Source organism: Chelonia mydas, chromosome 4 (assembly GCF_015237465.2).
Source record: "Chelonia mydas isolate rCheMyd1 chromosome 4, rCheMyd1.pri.v2, whole genome shotgun sequence".
Classification (NCBI taxonomy): domain Eukaryota; kingdom Metazoa; phylum Chordata; order Testudines; family Cheloniidae; genus Chelonia; species Chelonia mydas.
In genome coordinates, this window is record NC_057852.1 from 65,349,390 (window position 1) to 65,368,901 (window position 19,512).

Sequence of the window (19,512 nt, forward strand, 5' to 3'; positions counted from 1 at the left end):
TTACTACAAAAAGTGGTTTTCAACTTGGGGTCTACAGACCCCTGAGGGTCCACAGACACATCTAAGTTTTCACTCCATAGCTGACCTATCAGTTCGCATCCTCCAAGGAAACCTGCACCACACTTTCAAAAGACGAGCCTGGGAGCTTAAATTCCTAATTTTGCTAGACATTAAAAATCATGGATTGAATAGAGACACTGGACTTATTACAACTATATATAACCCAATAGAAACCCTTCCCACCGCTGTTTTTTCCTCCCCTTTCCTTTCCTCTCTGTGACGGGAGGGATGTTGAAATGTGTGGTAAGTACTTATGCTAAATATTCTGTTCCATTTTGTATTTAGCAGTGACACTAAGTTTCCCAGACCTGAAGAAGAGCTCTTTACAAGCTCAAATTCTTGTCTCTCTCACCAACAAAAATTTGTCTTCTAAAAGATATTCCCTCACCCACTTTACCTATCTGACCCATAACACAAATAGTAAAACTTCTTAACTGTATTAATGTACCCAAAATGGATTGCATAAGCAGAATTGCACATTTAAAATCAGAGAATGATTTTTTGAAAATCTGCCCCAGAAATAGTTTAAATGGATCAAAGTTTATTTAAATGAGTTATCCAATCCCTAACAATCGTATTCAGTATCTTGTTTAAATGTCCAGATTCTCACTGGCTACAACCAAGAGTGTAACAACGTATGTAACAATACATAAAGTATGTGATGTAAACTATTTAATACTATGCCTATCTTCATTTTCTTAATCTTTCATGATAAAAAACCATTATACAGACATATCATGTGTCATACACTAGCTTCCTGGTGGACCCTGCATATATCAACAAGGGGACGAATAACTTTTATTGTTTTCACAAAAGGTTTAATATGCACACATAATTTAAGTTGAACAATAATGTATCCACTGGCCTTTCCTAAGAATTTTTAAACCATACAGGTTTCAGAGTAGAAGCCATGTTAGTCTGTATCCACAAAAAGAAAAGGAGTACTAGTGGCACCTTAGAGACTAACCAATTTATTTGAGCATAAGCTTTCGTGAGCTACAGCTCACTTCATCCACTGAATGCATCCGATGAAGTGAGCTGTAGCTCACGAAAGCTTATGCTCAAATAAATTGGTTAGTCTCTAAGGTGCCACTAGTACTCCCTTCCTTAAAGCCATACAGAATAATTCATATGGAATCATTTATAAATGATCATCATGCTTGCACATTTCAAAGAGCAGGAGTGTGATATTTCTGGATACACTCAATTATTTCCCTTGCAAAAGGGTGAAGTTTGGCTCTCATGTATGAAAAGGACAAATAGCAACTAATAGCCAGCACCAGAGCTAGTGCATGCAGTAGTTGTGCAGGTTTCTCCACGTAGCTCTGTCACTGATTCTCAAGACTGACCTTCAACACTCCCAGGTTTCACTGCTGATTATGCCAGAATGTGGCAAATTATGAAATGGCTTACCTTTGCCCTGCACACAGCAACTAGGAAGAAGACACCAAATTAATTTCCACTTGTGATCTGAGTGAGAATTAACACCCAAACACACCTTACACTCCCAGACTGCTCTGCTCTCACTTATATAAATGTAAATTATATGCCCCTTAAAATCAATGCAGTTACATCAGTTGGAAAACAGTAAGAGGTGAATCCACCTTTTCATTTCCTAACAGAAAAATCTAAGGTGGCTGTGTAGCAATGCTTCCATTATCCATCACCTCCCATTTGTTTTCCAATAGCTTCCCAATTTTAAATATGGACTCCTCTAACATTTTGTAGTGGTAAGCAGAAAAGAAAACTGTTCCCCCTTTTGACTCAAGCAGCTAGCCAAAAAATTGGGGTCATGGAACAGAGACAGGGAGAACAGCAGTGTCTGGAGATGCAACAATACCATATAGCAGTAAACTTTTGTTCCCAGACACCTTGGAGATCCAGTAATGAGGGATGGTTGTCAAAAAACAAGGATCACCCACAAGTTACACTGAAAATTCACCTTGTTTTACGAATCCTCTATAGAGTACCCTTCAATATATTTTGTTGAACAAGCACAGCAGGGGTATATCAGCATGAAATGAATACCTGTATCTGTTAGGCTTGTAGCAATCAGAATATAGAAAAGGGATGTGGCTTGACCAATTTTACAGATTACAACCTGATCTTGAATACAGTAGCTTTTCACTAGTGCATCCGTACATTCGTTTGTTGGCAGAAAATCTGATCTTCTACAAATGCCCCTTTATCAGAAGCATTGTCTTGAGAAAACTGGACACAAATGCATCTCCTATTGATTTCTGTTTCAGGATGTTTCCCTACATCATAATGATCAAGTTGTGCTCACTGTGCATCATGGCACTTCAAATTAGGACATTTTATTTTTAAAAAGTGAGACAGAAAGAGAAAATTGTGAGAAGAGTAGAAAAAAATCTTGTACTTACCAAATGCTCTGTAGAATTCTTCTAGAAGTAGGTGCTTGTCACCGTTATAATCATCATATTTCAGCAGATCGAATAGAGAGCAGTCAGACAGATCCTTGCCAAGCTCATCCTGTTTTATTACCTGACAAGAAAATTATAACCATGAAATTACATTTGAACTCTTAGAGTTTTGCGGTATAATTAATTGATCTATTAAATGATTATTAGAAACATTTTAAGGCTGCTTGGGGCAATGAACTGAAACTGCGTAAAGCTGGGGATTTCCACTTGCTTTATAATTATTTATTACAGTTTAGAAATTTAATACCTTTAAGTCAGTGCCAATGAGTTTACACCAAAGTTTGTGAAATATGACGAATATATACTTTGGCATAGTATGTAATAACATTGCATAGATATTCTGGTTTGCAAGTAAGATTTCACTGTATTGAAATTCTTTACAATGACATTGACCAAAAAAAAAAAAAAAATGAAATGCATGAACAAGGACATTGTCCTCCTTATAACAACATGGATTAATAGTAAGTCTCTCCCTCCTATTACCCTCCCTTTCCCTCACCCCAAATCAGAACTTTTTTTATTTTCGTTTGGTTCCAATTCTTATTACACCAGCAATTACATCAACTTCTTATACACGTCTGACAAGCCTATTATATTTACTAAGAACCTGTTATAAAAGACCTCAAAAGATATCTCAGTGTCTCCACGAGGGGGGCATCCATTTTGTAAGTGGATTATAATTAGTGGTTATTAGATTTTAACACTAATGAACCTCTGCTGAAGGAATGTTCTTCTAATTTGTGCATCATTTCTATTCAGTCTCTAGACTTTGCAAGGACAAATGTAGATTACACCAAAAATTGCCAGATGCTAGTCTGCAAATCCCATTGATGCACCTAATATCTTAAAAGTGCCATGAGATCTTTCATAACAACAAATGCTCAAGGCCTGTGTTTTACAGCACAGCTTAAAGAGAAAACTTAATTATGCATCCATAAGAATCAAAGAAAACACAGTCAACTGTTGTAATGCTGCAAGAAGCTCAAACTTCTGCAGTGAACACAGCTCAATTCAATATAAAACATATACTTTCTCCCTCTTAAATAAATATAAACAAATAAATAATAAAAACCTATACTTCAACTGAAGAGATATTACAGTTTACACTATTAATTTTGAATGCTATGTTTTCCCAAAACCAAATGTAGAGGATTCAGACTGTTTCACAAATATGTAATTGGGATATTCCAATTGCTCCACCCAAGGGACAACAAGAGCAGAAAGGAGCAATGCTGACAACTGAATTCACAGCTCTCCTTAGGGCAAATGAAAACATTTCCAAACATGCAAATACCATAAAACAAAAGGACCAATAAGCCTAAAGATAGGAAGTGCAAACTTATTTTTCCCTAAAAGATGGGATGGCTCTCCTATAGAGCTGTACAAAATTCTTTAAAAATGTATAATGACCTCGTTAATAATTTATAAATGATAATTTATAGAAGCACAAGCACAAAAACCATAAAAAACACCATGCAAATAGTTTAGTTATTAAATAAGATGTTACCTGAAGAAAATTAGTACTATTATGCATTATTTATGTAGCTTGTTTATTACGATTAATGCCACCAGAATGCAGAAAAAGGATGCTGTATGGAATCTATGCAATGATGTCTTTAACCACTCAAACATCTCCTTAGCTGGCTGATAAAAGGCAGAAATGCAGCCAAAGACAATTAAATATACATACCTTACATTCCAAGTTAGTTACTGTGCTTATAGCATTTGGAAATCTCACTGTTATAGAAGTCTTACAAGTTTCAGCTAATTAACTTCTAAATTTGAGATGCTTGTGGATGTTAAAATTCACAGTTGGCTCATGAAAACAGAACTTTGTGTACACAGAATCCCTCAGAGCAACAGAGCCTGCACTGTCAAGGCCAGGCCAGGGCTACAAGGGCAAAAACTCACTTTCCACATAATAGCTACTCTGGGCCAGGCATCTGAACTGACAGCAGGAACCCTGTCTCTCCTATGCTCCTAATTATTGCTGGGCCCCACTTGAGTCAAATGCAATGGGGACAAGAGCTGGGGTTGAGTGTGTGTATGTGTGGTGAAATCTATTGGAATGAAGACCCAGGGAGGGGGAGACCAGAACTGGATGGGGGGGGGGGAGGGGGGGAAGCAAAGAAAACGAAACTGGAACTGGGAGTTGGAAAGCAGGGGGAATGGGACTAGAAAACAGATTGAAAATGGAATAGGGGGACTGGGAGTCAGTGAGTGAGAGTGAGACTGAGATTGGGTGAATAGCAGGAGCAAACGAAAGCTGGGCGAGGATACTGGTACCATAAATCAGTGCAACAGGGAGCAGAGGTGGGGAAAGAAAGAAAGCCATGGCAGTGCAAGAGGAGGGACGAGAAATCAGGAGGCAGGCAGAGGGTAGGGGGAAACTAAGAATGGCTTGGTAAAGATTAAAAACGGGATTAAAAACGTCAGGAGTGGAGACTGGCACTGGTAATGTGAGAAGAATGGAACTAGAATGAGGAGCAATGGGTAACAAAGAGACAATACTGGGCCAGGTCAAAAGAGACAGAGAAGGGGTCATAAGCTTGGGGGGAAATGGGTGGAGTCTTCTGTCAGCAAATAGCTGTGAAACTCTCTGGCAAAGTATCCCACCTCCTTTCAGCACTAACTCATATAATTTAACAACCTACTACTATTAGTTACTCAAATGGCAGAGTACAATGGGTCTGTACATTGGGTCTAAAGGTCCCAAACCCTGCTGATGAGCCACATGGGTACCAATATGCTGTCATATGATACAACTTCTGTTCTTTATGTTGGCTTTTTAAAAAAAAAATCTAGGAAACCACACATACACACTTTTAAAGAACATTATTAAGTTTGCAAAGTTAAGCATTCAAAGAATTAGGAAATGCCAGGATTACGGTTGCCTATGCAACCTAAATTCAGTCCCCTAGTGCCTTATGCATTTTAACACATTCCTTAATTACATGATCACATGCCTGCTGAGCAATCACAGTTGGTACACAGGGTGTACCCTGGACCTGGTCTAAAGAGTAGGGAAAACCATGACATTCCATCCAGAATAGGTGAAGGCAAGACGTCTAACACCTGAGGGGGATGCACTCAGAGAGATCAAAGGTGCAGCTAGCCTTGTGACATACTGTATATTTAAATTGTGCTTGTCCTGTATCTAGTACAAACATCCCAAGTATAAATAGGAGTCTTGTTTACATTGCTGTGCTTCATGAGAAATCAGACACTAGGCCTCCACTTTTGCTTGCAGTGTAAAATTTTTGGCAATACATTAAAAAGGTGTATTCCTCATCTGAGTTTAAAGTTTTTTCTATAGCTTCAATGCCTCACCCTTGGAAATAGCAGTCAACTTCATAAGTCAATTTACTAATACATAACAAGTCTCCCACCACCTTAACTGGAATGTATTCAAACTGAGACAATATCAAAATACGAAAGAATAATTATGAGTTTTAAAAAATATCCCACTAAATGTTTTCATTTGTCATATTTTAAACCAAAAAAAAAAAAAAAACAAGAAAAGAAAAATATATATCTTGACATCTGATACTCTAAACAGTAGGTCACGAATAAGAGTGTGAAGCAGACCTCATTCTTCATCATTATTCTACCTGACATGCTTAACCTGCTTTTGGATCAAGTCTTTTAGGAGATTTTCCCCCTTTTTCATCAGTATACATTCTTTTGGATGGCCCCCAAGCATAACGAGTAAATACAGTAGCAAAACAAAATATAGCGTCTGGGGACTTAATCAAGTATAAAATTGTTTCATCTTTTTGTTATAGTACTGCAAAAAAATGCACTTCAATATGTCTAGTTGAGTTTGATGAAGCGTATTAAAAGCCCAAATACCTTTCAGTGAACACTTATGGCAAAAAAGAAAGGTGGTTTACTGTTTGTAAAAGGTCAATCCCACCATATGGGAACAACTGCATTCTTCACCGGAAAAGCACAGTTTTATTCCCATGTCTCCCCATAATACTTTGGATCCTTGTTCTCTCTCTCTCTCTCTCTCTCTCTCTCTCTCTCTCATACCCACACCCATAGCAGTATAAAGTAACTTAAGTAACAAAGAGATCTGCAACAACAAGAAAACAGGCAGAGTTTATAAACAGGCATTAAATAATAGTTTGTTTTATGTGTGTGCGAGAGAACAGATAGCTAGAAAGTGAGTTTGCCAGATGCAATTTATAGCTAAGGATACGATTCTATCACGGAGGTCATGGATTCTGTGACTTTCCGGAACCTCCATAACTACTTCTGCAGCAGCAGGGTTGAAGCAGCTGTCAGCCCCAGGGCCGCTAGGGCAATGGCTGGGGTTGGATCAGCCCCCTCAGGGCTGGAGCAGCAGTGGTCATCCCCTGTGGCAGGAGCAGTGTCAGTGCTGGAACAGCTGGCTGGAGCAGCAGTCCTCAGTGCCGCTGGAGCATCAGATGGGGTTGGATCATCCCCTGCAGCAGGAGCAGCAGAAGAACTGGAGAAGCTGCTGGAGGTCAGCCCCTGGCAGCGCTCTGACTGTTAGTCCTCTCCTCCATCAGGGTATTTTTAGTAAAAGTCAGGGACAGGTAGTGGGTTTCCATGAATTTTTGTTTAGTGCCCGCAACCTGTCCCTAACTTTTACCAAAAATATCTGTAACAGAATCTTAACCTTATTCATAGCTAACCACCAGCAGGGCCAATGTATTATCTTCTTTTATTCTGGTTAACCTGAAGTCTGATCCTGCAAGGTACCAAATGCCTTCAATCTTGACTGAATTTTCCTATTGTTACAAATTGTTAAGATATTTTGAATCACTGTTATTTCTGAGAGAGGGGGAAAGATGAAATCTTAATCAGTATGGTCTAGATTGTGCAAACTTTACCCATCCTGGGTTAGCACTTACCCACATGAGTAGTCCTATTAGTGACCATTAAAATAGTTGCATAAGTAAGTGGTCACTAGCATGAGTAAAGACTACACAATGTGTCACATATTTACACTGGATAACTGAGGTAAATATATTCTTGAGCTGTAATGCTGTATTAAATTATAGTAAATCACATAATCATTTGTTAATAACAAATCACATCAGGATTATGGTTGTTCAAATGAAAGAGAAAATGATTAATTATTGGCCAACTTTAGATATTGTAATGATACATTAAATAAATTAACTTTTTGGAAAGATCTCACTCTTGGAAATATCAGTTTTAACAATTCATAAAAGGAGACAGCTTTACCACTGCAAATGCCATAATCCCTTTGCTGGGAAAGGTATTTGCATCTCACATATTGTGGGAAGAAATTTCATGATTGGTGAACCAAAATACTCCAATCAGGAACCAAATCCTGCTGTCCTTATTTCAGTGAAGTCTCCAACTGATTCATCTGAGTTGTTCACTGTTATTCACTTTTCCAACCCATTGTAAACAATTTCCAACACTGACACTCAGCTTTACACACAGACATAGTTGTGCTATTCATATGATTAACTGCATATCACTTTTATCTTGCACCTTTAACCAACTGACTTTCATTTGGCTCATTAACACATCTCTGCTAGGACTATATCTAACTTGCCTTCAGAATACCTCCAATCTGTTTTTTTTTTCTTTAAATAAAGTACATGATAGGGATAGGTTTTCTTTTTTCCACCAAACTACTTATTTGACTGAGATCCAAGATAGGCAATGTTTGGACCAGTGACAGGTTCAAGGTCATATATTTCAAGACAGATTTAAAAATTGGAGTTTGCTGGCATACAAAAGCTATGAATCCCTCTTCCTAATAGTATAAGACATATGCATCTAGCCCTCTTAGATCATGTTAGGTCCAATATTTAATTATGATATAACATATAGAAAATCTATTTTAGGTATTTTAGAAAGTTTTTAAAATTTGTCTGTAGAATTGGATTAACTAACTAGGCTACCTGGCTTTACAGATGAAGAGATATGACTAATAGTACCAATAATGTGTTTTTAAGCACTTCTGTTTTCCCCTGTAAAATGTGGCATGTCAGTTGATGTGTCAGTGCAGTGGCACCGCCTGTGGCCAGACCGGGCATTGCACCTGAATTTACTCAGCCTGCTGGGGCTGTTAGTCTATCCTTGGTCCCCAGGAATCTGGAAGCCCTCTATGCTCTTAAGTCCATTAGGCGCATGGTAGGGCCCTAAGCCTACTCACTCCACTGGGTTCCAGCTCAGGGCCCTCAAGCTAGATCAGGGTTTGTCAACTCTGGATGTGGCCTGAGCTCCTTCCTACCTTCCCCTGGGTTTCCGCAGGCTCTTCGGTGTGTTGGTCTGGTCATCTCTTTCTAGGGTGTTGTACCCAAGTAGCTTTTCAGCAGCTTGCTGACAGGAGTTCTTTTTTCCAGCCAGTTCACTTTTCTGGGAGCTGCCCTACCCCTCTGCTTCCAAGCTTTTTTGTCTCTTAGCTGTTATGAGGCTGACAGCAAGCAGTGGCTGGCAATGCCTGTGTTAACCCTTTGGTTGCTGGGCTGACGTGGGGTACATACACCCCATGACATTATATACAGAATGGAATGGTATGAAGATTATATTGGGATACAAGATTAAGTAGTGCAGTTCAGCCTGGTCAACATTTTTACAGAATTTTTGAATTTCCTGACTTATTTCAACCTTAACATTGTCTTAATGACTCAGGATAATAATAATCCTTTTCAAGCAGTCTTAAATCCTTAAGTGAAGTTTCACATCTATTAAGCCGACATGTAAGTATCAAATGAAGGAAAAGGGTTGCATCAAAGGACACCACATACCACATATCTACACCGCAGTAGAGATTTTGCAAACTTGACCACAGGCAAAGTGAAGAGGTATTGTGCTGAGGAAAGCAAAATCCAAATCTTACCTGAGAGAGTTCATTACTGTCCACAAGTCCATTGTTGTCAGAATCAAAATATTTAAACATTTGATCCACCAGCAATTTCTTTAAAATCATTTTATCTTCAGCATTTTTTTCTTTTGCTTGCGCAATGTATCTCTGGTTTTGTAGATCCAACAACATATTTTTCACTTTGCTGTATTCAGTGGATGTGCACTTGTCCCCTGGAAAGGAAATGCACAAGATAATTTTGAGGCAGATTTTAAAAATTGTTTAAATGGATAAAGAAAATATGCAAATACAGAAGACAGCGATATCTTCTTTTACCAACACTATCCAACAGGGTTGACACATGTGGGTGCATTGCCGTTTTCATTTGTACATCTAGTGAGCTAGAGATCTGTACTATAAAGGCTGAATCCAAATCAGTGGGAGGCTTTCCATTTACCTATATGTGCTTTGGGTGAGGCCAAATAGGTTTATAAAGGTGTAACAATCATATGTGTTTGCTTAGTTTTCTGTCTCACAAGACTTACCATTAAAAACATTTTGTAACAACTTAAACAGTGTCCAGCAGTCCGCTATTCTTTTCCTTGTAGGTCATTTAAGAGCTGGACTATTGGAAAATTTTCATAGAATTTTATACATAATACATTTTGAATGAACATTAACAAAGTATATATTGCAATACAATATATGTGGTAATGATGGTAAACATGATAGAAAATGATATATTACAAAATGTATACAGTTCATAACAGGATTTGACTTTAAAAACAGAAGTGACAACTGTGAGTACTCATAAACCAACCCAACCTCTTTATCCACCTGGAATACGAATTTAATTTTAATAGGGGAGGGAGAGTAAGAGGGAGCAAGAATATCTATGACATATGATCTAGTAGACACACAAAGTGGGCGAGTTAATATATTTTATTGGACCAGCTTCTGTTAGTCCACTAAAAGATACTACCTCAGCCATCTTGTGTTTCTTGTATCCTGGGATCAACACAGCTATGATGGAACTGCATATAAAAAGATCTAGTTTATTCCTTTCATTGTCAAGTCTTTCTATAAATCAGGGACTACATTATGCACATGTCCTGGTTACAGTGACTATAGAAGCTATTTTCTCTACAACAAAATGTAATAAAACCTCCTAATTTCCTCTAACCTCCTCACGCACATACAGGCCACATTTCAAGGTGAAGAGAGAAGTTTTGTTTTAATATTAGAAACAAGCTTAAGGTTTCAAGACACAATTGTTTCTTGAGATCACAGAAATCATAGAAATGTAGGACTAGAAGGGACCTCCAGAAATCATTTAGTCCCTGGCTGAGGCAGGATTAAGTATACTAGACCAGTGGTTCTCAAAGCCAGTCTGCTGCTTGTTCAGGGAAAGCCCCTTGCGGGCCGGACAGGTTTGTTTACCTGCCGCGTCCACAGGTTTGGCCGATCGCAGCTCCCACTGGCCGTGGTTCGCCACTCCAGGCCAATGGGGGCTGTGGGAAGGGCGGCCAGCATGTCCCTTGGCCTGCGCCACTTCCCGCAGCCCCCATTGGCCTGGAGCGGTGAACCGCGGACAATGGGAACTGCGATCGGTTGAACCTGCGGACGTGGCAGGTAAACAAACTGGTCCGGCCCGCCAGGGGCTTTCCCTGAACAAACGGTGGACCGGCTTTGAGAACCACTGTACGAGACCATTCTTGCCAGATTTTGTCTAACCTTTTTGTCTCAAAAAGTTCTCGTGATGGGGAATCCAAAACCTCCCTATACAACCTGTTCCAGTGCTTAACTATCCTTATAGTTAGAAAGATTTTCTAATGTTTAACCTAAATATCCCTTTCTGCAAACTAAGACAATTTCTTCTTATCCTACCCTCAGTTGACATGGATAATACTCCAGCTAAGGCCTCACTAGTTCAGAGTAGATCAGAATAATTTTATTTTGTGTCTTACATATGACACTTCTTTAACAGTCCCCTCTCCCCAGCCACTTGATATTTGTCTCTGTTTGCAACAGCATCACACAAAAGAACATAACAGCCATACTGGGTCAGACCAAAGATCCATCTAGACCAGTGTCCTGTCTTCTGACAGTGGCCATGCCGGGTTCTTCAGAGAAAATGAACAGAACACGTAATCATCAAGTGATCTGTCCCCTGTTGCCGATTCACAGCTTTTGGTGAACAAAGGCAAGAAACACCATCCCTGCTAATCATGGCTAATAGTCATTGATGACTTATCCTCCATGTATTTCTCTAGTTCTTTTTTGAACCCTGTTATAGTCTTGGCCTTCACCACATACTCTGGAAAAGAGTTCCACATGGTGACTGTGTGAAGAAATACTTCCTTTTGTTTGTTTTAAATGTGCTGCCTATTAATTTCATTTGGTGACCCCTAGTCTTGTGCTATGAGAAGGAGTAAATAACACTTCCTTATTTACTTTCTAAAAACAAGTTGTGATTTTATAGACCTCTATCATATCCCCTCTTAATCGTTTCTTTTCCAAGCTGAAAAGTCCCAGTCTTATTAATCTCTCCTTAGATGGAAGCTGTTCAATGCCCCTAATAATTTTTGTTGCCCATTTCTGAACCTTTTCCAATTCCAATATATCTTTTTTGAAATGGGACGATCACATCTGCATGCAGTATTCAAGATGTGGACGTGCCACAGATTTATGTAGAGGCAATATGAAATTTTCTCTCTTATTATCTATCCATTTCTTAGTGATTCCCAACATTCTGTTCACTTTTTTGACTGCTGCTGAACATTTAGTGGATGTTTTCTGAGAACTATTCACAATGACTCCACGATCTCTTGATCTTGTTGACTCATATTCAATTTGTGATCCACTATAACCCCCATGTCCTATTCTGATGTACTACTGCCTAGTCAATTATTTCCCATTTTGTATTTATGCATTTGGCATTTCCTTCCTAAGTGAAGTACTTTGCACTTTATTGATTTACATCTTGATTCAGATCAGCTCTTAAATTGTTTAAGGTCATTTTGATTTCTAATCCTGTCACAAAGTGCTGGCAACCCCTCCCAGCTCATTTGCAAATTTCATAAATGTACTTTCTACTCCATTATCCAAGTCATGAATGAATATATTGACTAGTAGCAGACCCAGGACAGACTCCTGCAGGACCCCACTTGATATGTCCACCCAGTTTGTCAGCAAACTGTTGATAACTTCTTTGTGAATATAGCCTGTCAACCAGTTGTGCATCCACCTTATAGTAATTTCACTGAGACCATATTTCTCTAGTTTGGTTATGAGAATGTCACTTGAGACTGTGTCAAAAGTCTTATTAAAGTCAAGATATATTACGTTTATTGCTCCTCCTTATCTACTAGGCCAGTTCTCCTGTCAAAGAAGGAAATTAAATTGGTTTGGCCACTCTGTCCCATATGCCCTTGAGGAGAGTGGCACAAGGACAGGGCTGGCATAGGCATAGCCCCAACAGACACTGCTGGTCAAAAGATTCCAGTTGCATGCCACAAGTGGCATTCATACAAAGACTTAAAGACGAATCACATCTAATATTTATTGTGTCTTACAAGCTCTTAGTTTCTCAATGCTGGATAATATATGTAGATCCTGCCTCATGGGTCGTATGTATGCTCCATGACCAAAGGGTTAACAGTCTTTGCTATCAATTTTGCAAAGGATTCCATCTACAGATGCCTTGTGGTTAAAGTACTGTACTGAGACTCAGGAGATCTCAGTTCAATTCCTATTTCTGACACAGACATCTAACATGTGACCTTGGGCAAGTGGTTTAGGGTTTGTCTAGTTTTTGAAAAGAGAATAAGGTTAACTAAAGAAAACATAGCTTTTTCTCGAGTGTAGACTTAGGTCAATATATTTTACTTTGTTAGCTGGTCCAAGCTGACTCTAGGGTCTCCCATCTGTGTAGTTGAGATAACACTTCTAACACACAGGAGTATTATAAAGCTGTAAACATTATTATGTGGGAAGGATTCACATGGGGAGCATCAAATCTTCTTGTAGATACGAAATTACTTAAAGTTTGACTTTAATTTGAGATAAAAATCATAACGCTTAAATAGTGAAAGTTCAATAATTTTACTTTAAATGTCACTACACATACTAAGGAACTAATTATGCAAGTGAATTTTATTGAAAGAATTCAATCACTTACTAATGAAGACATTTTTCATTCCTTAATGAAAACCGTTTTAGTTCTCAAGTTTGAACAGGTCAGTTACTTGAACTAATTACACTTACTATGACAGGCAGAGGAGAAATATAGAAATGTTTCTGTGTCTTTTATTTACATAGCTTGCTTATCTCAAATTGACTACAGTAATTATATTTAGACAAAGTGGAGTACATAATTATAATTTACATCTAGATTTGACAATGATGGGGAATCTATTGTTTCTGTTCTGCATTAACTGACTACATACAGAGCGATATATGGCATTTACTATTGGCATAATAATTTAGATACTGTCTTTTAGGTGATTCACCATGACTATAGATTAAGGGAGGGATGCAGTTAAACTCTCACCTAAACTCTTGCCTGCAGTCACTCTAATTACACTATAACGGTGTCACTGTCAACTAAATACTTTAAATCACCCCCTATCAGTGTATACTTACCACACTGATAAATCAAGTCTTCATGGACAAAATACTTCCTTAACTAAAAGTCTGTCATGGGGTTTCTACAATCAAGGTAATTTCTGGTCCCTATATCTTTGATTTTGGTAGGAAATTTAATATTTTTTTCTAAGGGGAAATCATAACCTTTGGTATAACTTGCTGGTTACACACACACACACAAAACTAACAGAGTTTTTATTGTGTTAGTATACCATTAATGATTGTTAGGTTAAACAATTTTAATGTGAAAAAAGATTTAGGAAAGAAACTACTTGTAGTTAATTTGAGACAGAAATCGGTAGCTAATTATTGTATAGATTCTGAAACATTAATCACAAGGCTTGTCTCGGGCAAGCCAGCTATAAACGAAGTAAATGTTATCCACAAAGCAATTGTATATGTCTATAGCCCATCTCCTACAGATGATCATTTTAGACTAGACTTCAGTGTTTAAGCCTATTCTTTCTATGGTGTTGTTTCAGTAAGAGAATAGCTGTAATTTCCTTTCACTGTGTACCTATTCACTCTACAGATCAACCTGATTCTGAATTACATACAATTCCAGCCACAATAGTAATGTGTGATCCAAAATCTTCATCTCTTTGAGAGTGATATACAAAAATAGTCAATATTTAGCCACCAAAGCATGACCATTTTTTCAAAACAGACAATAATAGCAATTATTTATTGTATTAAAAAAAAACCCTCTTTGTCTGAATCAGTTAGGATTTAAACAGATACCATTGTACTTCTCACACCCAATACAAATAAAATAGGGTGACAACTGTAATTAAAATGCTCTAGTTGTATAGGTTCTTTTACAGTTAGGTCTGTGCTGTTTGTGACCTTGGCAAGTTATTTAACCTCTCTGTGCCTCATTTCCCATCTACAAAATGAGAATAATACTCCCCTAACTCACAGAAAGAGCACTCAATTCTTGTAAAGTACTTTGAAGTTATTGTGTACAAAAGCATTATATAAAAGCATTGTCAATAATTATGTTTGTCTATTGCTGCCTGAGAAATGATAAAAGAAAATAACTCCTAACACTTGCAATAAGTTTTCTGTTACCATTGTTTTTGTTTGTTTCTTTTCAATTGTTCAAGACAGCTATCAATAAATAATGCAAAAATAGCCTGAATGTGTTGACCTTCAGGCATACTGCAAAAGGCATCAATTTGACAATACTGCAGGGGAGGGCTGAATCCAGGTGGAGGATGATATATAATTTACTGATGTACTTACTGGCTAGTATGCTAACTTATTTTATTGTCTTATATTGCTGACTGATACCCCTATAAATTTTAAGTTTTCATTGTTAGATTGCTTAGCGGTTATATATACATGTTTACATATTTTAAATCAAAACAAATATATAAATAAAAAGTATAACTACTTTTCAACACATGCTCAAATTCTTTAGCCTTCATTTTCTCTACACAGTTTCCTCTTAACGTTGTAACAAGTCAAAGAAACGAGGATGGGTAGAAAGGTACAGACTACCATTGGCATTCTTTAAGAGTAAGAATGAATCAAGAACCTGCACAACCTGTGACAATTCTATAGAAAAGTGTGGTTATGTCTAACTTTCCTTACCATTCTTTCTTTTTCATTGTATTTGACAGAAAGAACTTAGCTTATGCTGAACTTTGCTACCTTGTATCAAAATTGCTGTGAAGGCTCTGGAAACTTTTGTATGATGTGCACCTCTCAACATCACTAGGTGTTCCTACAGAGTAATTTTGTTTTATGTTAGCAGCAGTTTAACCTTTGGTAATGGTTTAAGATGATTATATTTGTGATATAACAGGTATATGTAAGAATATGGAGTTAAAATAATTTGGTTTTAGTTCTCTTTATCTGTAAAATAAGTAAGTATAACAGAATCAGAGAGCATTTTCTGTTTGACCTGCCTCTCCAATTACCATCCCTTCTCCTTTCTTTTCACCTCTAAGCTCCTTGAAATTTCATTTAGAACTGCTGCTTTGACTTCCTGTCTTCCAGCTCATTCCTATATTCCCTCTAATTTATATAAATACACTAAGAATACACAATACTGTAGTATAGTGTAAAGCTTGTATTGGCATAAGTTGGCATGGCCAAAATTACTTTAAAATGGTGAAGCTATGTCATTCCAAATGAGTGCCAATAAAGTCTTATATACTATACCATCATGTATGCTCATATGCCCTACATACCACAGAAATTTATGCTTTAGAGAGTCTTTTAAAAAATTGGGATAACTTTGTGTATGCTTCTGCCTATATAGCTCAATGTCTTAGTCAGCATGAGTCCAATTGTACAGAAGTCATAGGGAGAGAAAAATCAATCAAAATTTCACACACCTCTAAAAGTGATCACAAGTATTTTTTCTGGTATTTCAATATTTCAACTTTAATATTTTTGAGACTTCCAGGGCTAGAAAGTAGTGATAGGCATCCTGATAGGAAGCTATGAATCTTTTCTTTCCAAAAATATAAAGCTCCTATTCCTAACTATGCAGCTAGATAACAGATCATAAACCTATCAGCCTTGATCTAATACTGAATATTGCCATTTATATGGGCCTCAAGAAAAATACACATTTCAGGGGAAAGGAAAAAACATTCCTCTGTCATTTAAAAAAAGTATGATTTTTGAAATAGCATCTGTTTGAAACTCCTCATAGGTTCAGAATTTTAGAAGTAGTCTGGGCAAAGATAAATTAGTGTGTGCAAGGACAGTGACTGGCACCACATATTTATTTATACATATTTAACTCTAAATACATAGGTAATCCTGCTGACATCAAAGGAACTATTATTTATTACTTGCATTGTTGTGGCAGCTGGGAGCCTAAGTCATGGACTAACTCCCCATTTTGTTAAATATTACACAAACACATACCTAAAAAGCAGTCCTTGCCCCATAGAGCCTACAATCTACGCACAATACAACAAGGCATATAATAGATGGAAAGGGAGAGCACAAGGAACCAGAGAGTGCTGGTCAGTATGATAGGCAAAGGTCTCAGCAACCCATTGAATATTTATTTTCACATTTGTTTGTAGAACACATGGCAAAGTGTTTTAAGTAGAGAGCTTTAAAGGAAGGGCAACGAGGTGGCTCTGCAGATATCTGTGAGTGAGATGCTTGTTTGAAAATTTAACCAGTAGATGATGAAGGCTTGCATTTTTGACAGAGCAGAGGCACGAGTTGACATCTCAATAGCATACGACAGTTGGTAAGCAGGGTAGGGACAGGACATGAAGGCTTTGAAAGTGAAGACAAGTAATTTGTTTTTAATGTCATGGAGAAACAGCAGCTGGGGGAGCATGGAGGGGTGAAACGAGAGGGGTGACATGGCCAAAGTGAGAAGACAGAAAAATTATCTCTGCAGCAGTTACACATGAATAGTTACATGTGAAGCAAGATTGTATTTGTCAAGACCAGAGAAGAGGATGTTACAGCAATCAAGAGGCCAGAGTTTCAGCTGTGTGGTGGAGAGGAAAAGCTGTATCTTAGGGTATTACAAAGGAAGTCCCAACAATATTTAAACACAGCCTGGATGTGAGGACCTAGAGAGAGGCCAGAGTCAAAAGATGGTTATGGGTCTGAGTAACAAACAGGATGGTTGCATTCTTCATGATGACTGAGGGCATATCCATACTTTGAGCTGGAGATGTAAAAATTCCATCTCGAGGAGACATACCTGTATGAGCTCTGATCATGGTAGCATGATAAAAATAAAGGATAGCTGCAGAAGTCCAAACAGCACAGGGGCTAGCCATCTCGAGTACATATTTAGCAACTTGCCCTTGGGGTGGCTAGTCCCTCCTGCTGTTTTTAGTGCACTAGATCAGTCACAACTAATGTGGGTATATATCCTCAAGCTGGAATTTACACCTGCAGCTTGAAGTGTAGACATACCCAAAGAAAGGAAGGAGGGGGAAAGGGCATGGGAGGAAAGATTAATAGCACAGTTTTAGTCACACTAGAATTCACAAGATTACTCACATGCTTAGGTATAAACTCATGCTTGCATGCTTTCCTCGATCAAAGCCATTGTGGCTGCCTTTTTCCATCTCCCCCTTTTTGAATCTGCACAAAGGAGCTGGGTACAATCTTTCCCTTAATGTTTCTCATAACCACTATAATCTTGAAAAAAGCTTAAAAGGAGATACTAGTGGTAAATACTAATTATATTCTGTGTTTTATTCTTTTCCATCTTTAATGCTTGAATGCTCCATGGGAGGAAGTAATCCAGCTATAAGGTTTTCAGGTTCTTGCATCTACAACATTTCCCCCCGCAATTATGCATGATTTATTTCACTACTTTTTTATTGGCTTCATATTGGGTTTTAGATAACATAGTTTTTTTTTAATGCATGCAGAAACTTAAATAACATTAAACAAGTGAACCAACAGGAGTAAAAGAAGTGTCACTCCTCTGTCCCCCAATTTGTATATTTATTTTTTGAAATATTGGTAGGTTTGAATGGGGGAGTGTTAATATGAGTTCAAATTTAGTGAAAAAATTTAATGATTTTCCTATTTGTTTCCTTCCATTCTGCAATTCATTCTTTTAGCTGTGTGTTAGTTACCTAGGAAACAGTTGTAAAGCGGAATTTTTAAGTGCTATTGTCCTCATAGGCAAAGTTTTGAATAGATGTTTGCCTATTATGCATAAGAAAAGTAAATATTTGACAATTTAAGTTTTATTTAATTTGTAAGGGGAGCAGAAACACTGAAAATTAATTGGATTATACTTATGAAAGAGTAGTTAGGAAAGGAAATACTGTACTAGCATTACAAATTTGTGTGAAGAAATATTTCTGATTGCTCTAAATAAAGGTATTCTAGGAAATTATTTTTAACGTCTCAAATTATAAAATATTACTTATCACAGAGGTTTTTGGAAAATACTTGAGTGTGTAGAGAGAAAGGATGGTCTCATGGTTAAAAAAATAAAAGGGGCTATTTAACTCCCATCTTGAAGGGTCCTAAAGCCTGGGCTGCAGCCCTAGACCGAACATCTACACTGCAGTTAAAGAGTCCATTCGCCTGAGCCACATGAGCCAAAGTCAGCTGTCATGGGCCCGTCATCGGATTGTAATTGCAGCGTAGACATATCTAAAGAGGCTAAGTGACTTACCCAAGGTCACACAGGAAGTGTTTGCCATAATATGGCCAAACCTAGAAGTTCCAGTTAAGCTTCCAAAAAGCAAGCAAACTTGTGTGTGTTCTGCGGGAACAAATTACAGTTTTCATAGTGCTAAAAGATGCACTTTAAAAGATCTTTTTATAACATAATAATGGATGCCTCTGTAGGATTTTTGACATCAGTAAACAACTTTGTAAAAATTTGGGAATTACCTCAAGCCATATTAATTCAAAAACTGGAGATTTCTTCGACCTTGGTGGCATGTTACATTTCAGGTATTTACTTCAACGGAAGGATGTATAGGTGTGTGCACTGGCGTGCGAGCGCAAATGCACACATCTATCACTATCACTCTTAGCAAGTAATCAGGAGTACTCTCCTATTTGTTAAAAGCTAAACAG

At 37.7% G+C, this 19,512-nt stretch overlaps 1 protein-coding gene across 3 annotated transcripts in view; it reads right to left on the reverse strand.

Annotated features, from left to right (window-relative positions):
• FSTL5 (follistatin like 5) overlaps positions 1–19,512 on the reverse strand; it is a 540,589-nt gene that overhangs the window by 214,913 nt on the left and 306,164 nt on the right. For all 3 annotated transcript variants that reach the window (XM_007071285.3, XM_043545924.1, XM_007071286.3), the window contains 2 exons: positions 9,358–9,554; positions 2,445–2,565 (listed from right to left, as the gene is read on the reverse strand). In XM_007071285.3, the coding sequence (XP_007071347.2) occupies positions 2,445–2,565; positions 9,358–9,554 (318 nt within the window). The remainder of the gene's footprint in view (positions 1–2,444; positions 2,566–9,357; positions 9,555–19,512) is intronic.